At 37.8% G+C, this 10,984-nt stretch overlaps 1 protein-coding gene across 5 annotated transcripts; it reads right to left on the reverse strand.

Annotated features, from left to right (window-relative positions):
- Positions 1–2,788: 2,788 nt before the first annotated feature.
- Positions 2,789–8,992, reverse strand: LOC133714061 (pre-rRNA-processing protein TSR2-like). 5 transcript variants are annotated; one of them, XM_062140072.1, is made up of 7 exons: positions 8,782–8,992; positions 8,022–8,105; positions 7,295–7,322; positions 5,904–6,097; positions 4,132–4,220; positions 3,277–3,390; positions 2,789–3,085 (listed from the first exon to the last, which is right to left on the reverse strand). In XM_062140072.1, exons 4-7 carry the CDS (start codon positions 6,085–6,087, stop codon positions 2,891–2,893), a joined length of 582 nt encoding a protein of 193 aa, XP_061996056.1. In that variant the 5' UTR covers positions 6,088–6,097; positions 7,295–7,322; positions 8,022–8,105; positions 8,782–8,992; the 3' UTR covers positions 2,789–2,890. The 5 variants fall into 5 exon arrangements, with proteins under 5 accessions (XP_061996056.1, XP_061996060.1, XP_061996057.1 ...); XM_062140076.1 differs by having other exon boundaries at positions 8,851–8,985; XM_062140073.1 differs by lacking the exon at positions 7,295–7,322 and having other exon boundaries at positions 5,904–6,183.
- Between the last annotated feature and the right edge of the window lie 1,992 nt (positions 8,993–10,984).

The raw sequence follows: 10,984 nt of genomic DNA on the forward strand, positions 1-10,984 counted from the left end.
TCAAAGTTTCAAACGGCTTTAAGCTTTTTAAGTTTTAACTACGAAGTAGGGGCCAATAAGGGCTGCCAGTAGCCTGGCAACAGTGCGGTCTTAACGGGCTCAACCCGTTATAACCAGTTAAGATGGGTTACAATGGGTTGAGTTCGATGGATTCGCTGGTAACTTGTTGGAACTCCTCTAAGGTGGGGGTGGTGTTTTTTTTTTTTTTTTTAATCGTTTCTAATTCTATGAAACAATTAAACCGTAAGAATTCTATTAATTTTATGAAAACCCTAAGCGTGTTCTGTGCACGCACCCAGACCCTAATACCCTTGATGGCGGCACAGGCTGCTCTTCTTCCTGCGGAAATGTCAAACCATCATAGCTTCCATTGAAGATGTCACGGAATCCTTCGCTGCATCTCTTGCTTTAGCCGGCAACGAGACCATTGATTTGTCTCGACATGGGGGGGCGGGGGTTGCACAACGCCACCCAAAACAATTGTTCCTTCTGTACAAGCCTTTGGCAAAACAACCGGCTTAGCTGAATGACTTTAGACGATTTTTTTGAAGGGTGTGGATTCTTGACAAAGGCTTCAAGATCCAAGAGCTTGAGCACAACAAATTTGTGTTGGCTTTTGAAGTACTGCAAGATCGTAACAAAGTCCTTTGGGGTGGACCCTGGAGGTTCAACCATGCTCCAATTGTGATGCAAGAATATGATGGTATGGCACCGATTCAATCTGTAGAGATGAACTCCCTTTTCTTCTGGGTGAAAATCTCTAACTTTCCACCATCTTTTGAGGATTCAGATACCATCAAAGATATTGCTTCTGTGACGGGTAAGTTTTTGGAGTTGGATGACAAACTATTTGAAAACATGGGGAAGGTTAGGGTTAAGGGTTTCTCATGACCTATCCAAGCCCTTCTTTCTCCAAAAAACGCTCCGACTCGCTCTGGTGTAGAAGCTGAAATATCCTTCTTTGAGAATTTGGTTGGCATGTGCAACTCTTGCCATTTTCTAATGCATGAAGGGGATTGATGCCCAGTTAGCATGGGAGCTGCAAAGCAGGATCGGGCTCTTGCTGAAAGGCTTGATATTGGAACTCCTTATTTAAGTTTTACTACAAGTACCTTTCGCTTCTAGGAGTGCAAATGCCGATGTTACCGCTCGTAAACCGAGCTCTATTCTAAAATGGCACAACTGCATTCTGCGTGACAAGTTGCTTCCCAAAGAACTTGATAATTCCTTGGCGTTAGTTCTAGTCACAACCTTCATAAGAACATCAAGTCTCCTTCAAAAGACAAACTTGTAGTGGCTTCACCGTCAAAGGTGTTGGTAATCGTTCCTGAACCCGCACAACCTCTCTCAACTGATAGTGAGGAAGCAATGTTGCTGCAAGAGACTACTGAAACTGCAACGCTTGTGCAGCAAGAGAATAGCGCAACCCCTACAAAGGTTGAGCCGAAGATGGAGAAAAGATGCCACCCTCCAACCTTTAAGGCTTCTCCAAAAAAATTGAAAGATTTGCTGCCTGAACTGTTCAAGAAAGTTGAGATACTGGACGCACCAACAAAGAAGCTGAAGATTTAAAGCATTAGTAAACTTTTATTAATTTTTTTTTTAACCCACCCCATTTTAAAATCCTAGCTCCGCCATACTGAGGCATACCTTTTCAAAGGAGATTCCTACTGGTGGATCAACTTTGCTCCTGGCACCACAAATGACTTCATCGGTGGCGCGAAGCAAATCCGTCCCAATTGGCCTTCCCTCCAAAGCATCTTGCCTCGCAAAAACCGTGGACTTGACGTCAGGCACGGATGTAGGGGTGGGCTGAGGTGTGCTGCAGCACACCCCAACATTTTGGGGGGAAAAAAATTATTATATATATGTATGATTAAGATATGTTGTAGTCTGCAAATAACAAGTAGACAACTAGACAAAGAAAACTTTTCTCCTCTCTTTCATTTTTTTGTCTCCTCCTCTCTCTACCCGGTTTTGCATTTCTCATACTCAACTCTCACTTCTCTAATTCTCTTTGCACATCATTATTATAGGGGTCGGTCTCTCTTCTTTCCTGCACTCATTCTCATTCTCTCAACCTTGCGAAGATATTACACTTTAACTTCTCTTCTATAATGAAATTTTTGACGAAATTAGAATGTAATTTATGTTAGAATTTGAGAATTTATCGATTTCTTAATGTAAGTAATTAAATTTATTGATCCCTAAAAATTTAGCCCACCTCAAATTTAATTTCTGGTTCCGTGTCTGCTTGACGTTCATAATCATACTAGCCCTGGCCCTAATGATGATGACAGTGACCAGGATGAACTCTAAAAATTCAGTCCAAAGTGATGCATGGCATGCATGCTTCGAATAAGAGTTCGACTCATCGGTTTCTATTAGTCGGAATAATAAAGGGCCTGTGTGTGTTAATTGGCCTGTGTTTGTTTTAGTCACTGCTGGTGCTGGGTTTGTATTGTAAAATATTAATAAAATCATGAGGGTATTACCTCAATAAATAAATTAATAAGGACTACATTAATGTTGTTTAGTTAATTTCTTCTTAGATCAACATATATATGGAAGTCTTTTTTAATAAGAATCACTAAAATGAAGATTAGTTCAGAAATTTTTTAAAAGATTTACTTTTCAATTACATTTGCGCAAATCAACCGTTAAATATTTAAATATTCATGTGTAAGAGATGGAAGCGGGAGCAAAGATTTTGATAAAAGTTTGAAAGAGATGTTGTATGAGGTTGAGATTCTGGTTCGTAAATTAAACTTGCATTTTAGCCAAATGCTTCAAGAACAATCACAAAATCATATATAAAGCTGATTAACGTCTTTTACATGGTATGAAAACAACTGGGTCTGCATATAATATTGAATATAAGGGGTTTAACCTAATTCCTTTTACCCCTACTTCTTCTTAGTCCAACTACCTCCCAACCATCTTCTGCTTCAACTGCCTGCTTGGTCTTTGGCTCTACTGCATGAGACTCTGGTTTGTCCACAATCATGTTTGATGAATCATCTTTATTCATGCCAGGATCAGTATCATCATCATCCTCGTCACTGTCTTCTTCATCATTGACAACCTGGCATGAGTAAGGAACAGAATGAAGAGTTTATTGTAATGCAAAAATTTATCATATACTCGATCATTACTCAATTTTGAGCACTCTGCTGAACAAGATAAACCCAAAAACCAATGTCCTCAACACAAAACTTTGGCAAACTCATAGAACTGTCAAAACTCTTAATGCACAGGGTTTTAAATAGAACTTACCTGTTTAACATGAGGAGTAGGAACTCTTCGACTATTGGCTTCCCTTAGGCTTTCAATAGACTTGAAATTGCAATCCAAACATTCTTCATGCATAATCATTATTTTTTCAGCTACCTGTGCAAAATCCGAAGCCAATTAAAAGTTAAAAACACAACAAAATAAAACAGCTAGTCTAAAATTTCATCCCTCATATCCACAGTTACAGATTCCCTTGGGCTCTCAATAGAATTTACAAGATGAACATTCTGCATGCATAATTTATGAACTTTCCAACTACTTGTGCTCTAAAGGAAAAATAAACCATAAAAGGACAAACTGCTGATACAAAATTGCATCCCCGATGTCAACCAGCGTTAAGCTTTCAATAGACTTGAAATACAATCTACACATTCTCCGAGCATTCTTTATGCATAATCGTTAACTTTACAGCTAACTTCAACCCGCAAAAGAAAGGAAGAAAAGAAAAACCATAACACAGAAGCACAAAATTGCATCCCTTATACCCACTAGTCATAATCATTAGCTTTTCAGCTACTTGTGCAGAGAATCAGCTGACTACAGCTGTAGATATGTTGGGTTAATGCCAGCCATAGTTAACAATAAAAGAGTTTGAGTTACTAAAGACGATTAATTAACCAAATACTGAAGGTCAGACATACAGAACACGGAGATCTCACAAATCCTTAATGGCTCCTCATTTTTTTTAAGTCAAGTACACTATCTACAGGGCAAGCAGATATTTGTCTATTTCCCACCACAGGCATAGCATAACAAAATTTATTTGTAATACAATCCATCAAGATACTATCAGATGTTGCAACATGTCACCTAAGAAAATGGCGTAATGTAACATACCTCCTCAATGCTACCATCCTCTATCACAGTATTGAGAAAACTCATAGCTTCAATGAGCATTTCTTCTAAATCATCTATATAAAGAGGTTCTGAAAAAGAATGAACAGATGGCTGTCAGAACTATAACACTAATCATTGTAAGAAAATCCACATAATGCATACTATATCAGTGTATCATATTCCTACATAATGTGTACTATATCACTGTATCATATTCCTACTGCTACACAAGCACATCTCTCCACAGATTACATACCATCTTTTTCTACAAAATTGACAGCTCATGAGGCAAAGGTCCTTACTTTTGCAGATAACTTTGTACACAAAAATAAAATAAACTAATTAAAAAAATAACTTTGTGCCATAAGACCTGGATTGAACTCTTAGCAAATCTAAACACAGCATTGGCATAATAATGCTCTCAAAAAGAACCACACACATCGGAACTTGTATTGCAGAAGCATATTCTAGCACAAAATTGACAAATCCTGTGGTAAAGATCCAATAAAAAGAAAAAAAAAACTAGAGGAAAGATCACTTTTTAACATTAATGAGCAAAAATATGGCAAACTAAAACCAGCTGCAATTAAATTCAACGGGTCAAAGAATTAGAAAGGAGAAGGGGGTCAAAAGCTACACTATAACCAAACAAAACCACTACACAGCTCTCCACAGCTTCATACAACAAAAACTGAAAAAGCACTTTCTTGGTCTCTTGAAACATAGAAACTTGAATGTAATTGTCTTAATCATCCTTCAGATTAAGCACTCATCAGGACACCTGACCTATGCAAAAGGTAAGAGTTACAATATCTTTCCTCACGAAGATTAGCAATATATCTGGGGTTACCAGAAATGCCCAAGTTCGTATACAGGTCTTTATTGAATAAAGAACTTTGTGGGTGTTTGTTTCACAAACTGATGTTAAAAATCATATTTGCTGACACAAAACTACAATCAAACAGGAATTACACTAGTGTGAAGAAACTACTGCCTTCAAGGGATACAAAATTAGAGACCAATTTACAAGAAAACGGGAATAATTACACTGTCAGTTGCGAATTGAATAACAGATTCTTCAGATATACTAATTTCCTATAGTTAAATATTCACTCTTCGTCACATCTCCAATATAATGGACATAAAACTCATCGTGCCTATAAATTAATCAAATCAGGTGAGACAGATGATATGAAGAAATAGTATATAACAGAGCAGGAGTGACACATTCTAAGAGAAAAATAGCACGAGTTTACAAAGTATTTAAGCCATACTGGGGAAGCACAGACACACAAGACACATCCATAAAAAGACAAATAAAACAGATACGGATCTTCAAATCTCATAGCCCTATCTGCTAGTTCATATCAAGTATAGCACACCATATAGCTAACAGTTTACACAATTCATTTCATACAAATTCATGGCCAGCAAATTCAGCTAGTACTGATTCAAGCGACGTAACTTTAACATTTTGAATTTATATACATGAGGAGATGCCAGAACTAACAAGTAACATTAATAATTCTTCTTTATGCAAAAAAGTACAAACTCATTTTGCAGAAAAGGCCAAAAAAAAAAAAAAAAAAACCTGAGTATCGATTCTCAGAAGCACAATTTCTGAACAAAAGAAGTGAACTTTATGCCAAAAAAACTAGATTAAACTCTCAACACATCCACGCACAAACAATGCTCTAATAATTTCAGCACAAAAAATCAAAATCACAGATCAATTCGCAGAAAAAGGAGAAAGCTTGATGAGTTGAACTTACCGGTGGAGAAATTGACCCAGGAGACGATATCAGAGACCAGTTGCTCGGCCTTGAGGCGTGATTCACGGCCACCCCACTCGTTCTCGACGGCCAATTGAAGCGCCGACCACCGCGACAGAACCAACCCGACCCCTTCTTGGAATGCTGCCACAGCCGCCGCCGTTAGCTTTCTCTCGGGCTCCATTTTCAAGGCTCTGTAAAACCCTAACTCTCAGTGGTCTGATGAGGAAAGGTTTGATCTTGAGAAGTATTTACTACTAGCAATGGTACCCGCGCTTTGCAATAATTAAAGATATAATTGAAAATGACTTTATTATTAATCAAACTGATAAAATATCATATATTACATTAATTGGAATAGTATTTTTGACAAAATTGTCAAACAGCTAACACTTTAACATATAATTTCAAAACAAATTGACATAGCATTCATTTAATCACAATTAATAAAGATCAAAACTGCAGATTTGATAGAAGATAGCATTCATATACAGAAATTAAAGATTCATATATCTGTTATTGAATTACATATTCAAACTCCTTTCAGACTTTCTTCTCCTTTGTTTCTGGTGGAGGTAACAAAATATTGAAGACTCTAGCAGCCAAAACTACTCCAATTAAAGGACCAATCTAATAAACAAAGAGGAGCTCCCAAGTATTGTGCCAGTTATTAACATAAGCCCAGCCAAAAGCATTAGCACGGTTCATAGAAGATAACTGTCAATTCGAGCGTCCCTTCATCCAATTACACATGCTCTAGTAGCCGCACAACACCCAAATTCATAAAGAAAAATTGGACCTCAATTTTCAAACTCAAATCTCTTATAAAAACCCAACTTCTTGGTAGAAAATTCAATCATGTTTACTGGATTAGAAGAAACAAAGACAAAACAGAGACCAAGTCCCATTTGGCAGACAGAGACCGAGGAATTCCAATTCATATGCTGTGATGCGAAAGAATTCCAAACTGAACACAAATTCAAAGCTGGAAAAGTATGAGCTAGCAAAAACCACCAAAAGCATAATTTCTTAATAGCGGATCATCAAACAAACCATTCACTTGATAAACTAACACGGCAAAGATACAATACAGTTTTTTTTTTTTTTTTCCATCTCCAAATGCCTTCAAATGAATATTCACAGATTAAGAACCAAGTTCCTTGATCAATTAAGACAAATAAATTCCAATGTTTCAATGTTCAACTTAAGAGGAGTTGGAATCATGCATTTGCAACGTTTTAGAAATGCTCAGAATGTTTAACCAAACATATTTGCAGAAAAAGATTCTCTACCATTTTATATAAAGCTCTAGGATTTTTGACATGAATCAAACATTGATCTACTATGAATGAGAAAGAGTGAATAAATAAAAATCAAGTTTAAAAATATACCCCGAGATTGGAAATTTTGAAGTGCACTCTGCATTTAAAAAACCATTTAGACTTGTTAGACCATGATAATTAACTGATTTGTGATAGATGTAAAACAATCTATGCAAAATGGTCCATAGAGTCATAATGAAAAACAGAAAAGAAAAAAAATGGACAGATTCTATAGTTTCTGAAAATCAAAGCAAGAAAACCATAGGAATAGTTTCTGAAAAAAGAAGCTTTTTTGTTTTTTGGGCGAGAATTGAAGGGGCCAAACAAAACAGCAATGAAAGTAAACAACCTTAATCTCACTATCCATACTTAAACCCTAAAGCTTAATTAGACTCAGCCCGCTTCTTTTCTACTGTTTCCTGCCTCTAATTTTCTACTTAACCCTAGTCGACACTTAATCTCAACATCAGAAATATCACACTCCTGCACAGAACTGAAACCGTAATATACACCACGTTCAAAATTAAACCAAAGACAAAAAAAAGGGTCCGTTCTTTTATTACTAATTCTTCTCAGAGGATCAAAAAATTCAACTTGATTGACTAACCATGCAGAACCCATTTTGGGTTTTCTCTGTAGAACCCAAAACTCAAAAGACTCGAACGAATTTCGTATAGCTTCTTAGCTTTTCTAAACAAATCAAACACACCATTGACGAAGAACGATTCAAATAAACAAAACTGAAGCTATATTTACACACACACACACACATGAGTTAGAGGGAAGGGAAGTGGACCTGGGAGGTGGATCTTCAACAATGGCGATGATGGTCTGAGAAGCAAGCAAGAGTTTTGAGATTCGAAACTCAAATCCGAATTGGCTGCACAAAATTGGGAGACCATGGAATTTACAAACCCAAACACAAAAAGATCAAATAAATTTCTTTTCCATTCCTCAACTACATATTATTGGAATTAAATCAAAACCCATAATCAAGATTTCATTTTTCCTATTCCTCTGCAAATGAGAAATACTTGTTTAAATTGTCAATCGGTGTCACCTAAAATTGCCTATAGACCAACAATCAAAGAGGGTCCTCTGTATCTATCTCTCATTAGGCGACATATGTTGATGGTGATATACAACCAAATACTTCTTAACACTAATCTTCTTGATTAATTTGTATACGAATAATGCCCTTATTCATGGATGGGATCAGAAGTATAGTAGAAATCTCTCAAGTCCGTCAAATATTTGAATGGTTTGAAAAACAGTAGCCTTCTCATAGCCTAGCTCTTGACCATCGAATGTTATTAGAATATTAATGAGAGAATAAGCATGGAGCTGGACCAAAGTCACACACAAGACATCTGTATATCTTTGCTCTCTCTCTCTCTCCACCCCCACAGTTTTGCTCCCTCAAATTGAGAAGCGAGAAGCTAATCGAAATGGGTGTGCTAGATTATCAATCAGACAATTTCACAATAAGCTCCAAACCCAAAAAGAAACGCAAGGCAATGCAGGTATCATCCAAACCTCTCAAATAAACAACTTACCTTGGAGGCGGAGAAAGATAGAAGTAGCTACTACACTTGCAACACAGAAAAGAAGAAGAAGAAAAGAACCTCTATCTGCAATCAATCAAATACAAATTCCTCAGAAGAACCAAACTTTCAAATCAAATAGTGGACACCTAAAACCTAATCAAACCAATCAACCCCCAGTCTTTGTAAATTCAGCTCAGAAATCAAAGAAGCCCCAATCAAGTTGTAAATTTAGGTTATGATGCAAATTGGGTCGGGTCGGGTTTTATTGGGAGGATATCTGACCCGAAACCCACATTTAGTTGGGTTTTGTGGCATATAAACAGGGGCCGTGACCACTTACTCAATTTGAGCTTAAAAATTGCCCACTTATTCCACTAAGAGTTTTTTACTCTCATTTACCCAATCTAACATCTATTGACAGTATTACTCTCCTTAAACGGCTGCAAGCACTTGTCTCTCGCAAACCCAACGCACTTCTCCTTTGCCGTAGCCAAACACCCCTCCGTCTCTCTCTCCTCGCACTCCGCCCTCTACTTCAACTCCGGCGCTTTCTGCCCAATCAGAAACCGCCACCACGGCGACTTACACTTGCTCGATGCGCTGAGGGTGCACCCGATTCTCGACCCGGTCTCGCACTGGTGTAGGATCTTTGACTCGCACGCTCTGTAGGCGTTGGCCCAAATTTTTGGGTCGCGGAATGCCAGCACGTATGAGCCGGACGACGAGTCGTTGGGCGAGCCGGTCTAATAAGATGGTCGTGGAAGCGGCGGAGAGCTCCTCGTCGATGTTGCTGGGTTCCGGGGTTGCCATTTTGAAAGGGTTTAAGGTAAAATTGGGGGAATTGGGATTTGGGTTTTTCAATATTGGATTGAATTGCTTAATCAGGTCTCTGGAATTGGTTGTGATTCAGTTGAGAGCTGCGAGCTGGTTGAGGTTTAAGGGTTGAAGACGAATGCGGATAATAGTTATGTTAAATGGGCTTCTTGGGCCAAGTATGAATATCGGGCTCCATGTTTTTCATGCCCAATTCGAGTTTGCAAAGTCATTGTTCTAAACTTCTAATGCTTGAAATGGAAACCAATTTACTAATGAAGATAGTGTAAACTTTTATTGGGGTCTATTGGGGGGCAATGATATGATTATTGAGGGCAATAATATGATTATTGGAGGGTAATAATATGATTATTGGGAGGCAATAATATGAGTATGGGAGGGCAATAATATGAGTATAAATTGATCAATTGTGCCTGTAGTGTATTCATTTTGGTTTTGGGAGTTTATGCAATTCACTAGAGGGCAATAATATGATTATTGGAGACAATAATATGATTATTGGGATGCAATAATATGCGTATTGGGGGGCAATAATATGATTACTGGGGGCAATAATATGATTACTGGGTATTATTAGGGGGCAATAAATTCAGACGCCGGAATCCGGTCACCATTCCGGTAACCGGATTCCGGTGACCGGTCGCGGGATTCCGGTCATCGGTTGCCTGATTGCTTCCTGGAAACAAAAGGAAAAGTAGGTATAGGATAATACCAAGTATAGAAGAATATGGCAGACATAAAAGAACCAAAAGATGAAGAATTGCATTCACACACTATTTGCAACAAAAGGAAAAGCGTAAACCAATAATAGGACATACATTAATACATGTGTATACCATAAAATTCGGAAGGCGTGCGACTGTTGTCAAGATTGAAACATTTACAATAGTATTTTTTTTGAATCAATCTATAAATGATTGCCATTAATACTCAAGCCAGAATGACCATTACATACCCTTCCGCTGTCATCTATGGGTGTTTGGACCCAAAATGAACATTTTGGCCTGACAAGGCGTGTCTTGGAGAGATTGAGCCAATGTCAGTGGCTCAAGCTATATATTGTCGACAAGCTCGAAATATATATTTAGTGGCTAAATAAAGCCTACTATGGAAGTATGACAAGTCAACTTTAGCATATTTTCCTACTTCGGCTAGAAAAAACCGAGCTAGACAAGGAAGGAGGGGTGGCAGACTTACCAAATGAAATCGAAATGTGCTGAAACTTTCCAGATCCATTCTAGACAGCCCAAGGATCATTTCATATGAAGAGTGCAAGAGTTTTTTTTGAGTGGAAGGCCTTCAAACAATCAGCCCAATTTTCTACAGAAGCAAAACTGGAAAACTGGACCTGTAAGAGGTCCAGCAGCATTTTCGGCCC

The sequence above is a fragment of the Rosa rugosa genome, chromosome 6 (genome assembly GCF_958449725.1).
Source record: "Rosa rugosa chromosome 6, drRosRugo1.1, whole genome shotgun sequence".
Classification (NCBI taxonomy): domain Eukaryota; kingdom Viridiplantae; phylum Streptophyta; class Magnoliopsida; order Rosales; family Rosaceae; genus Rosa; species Rosa rugosa.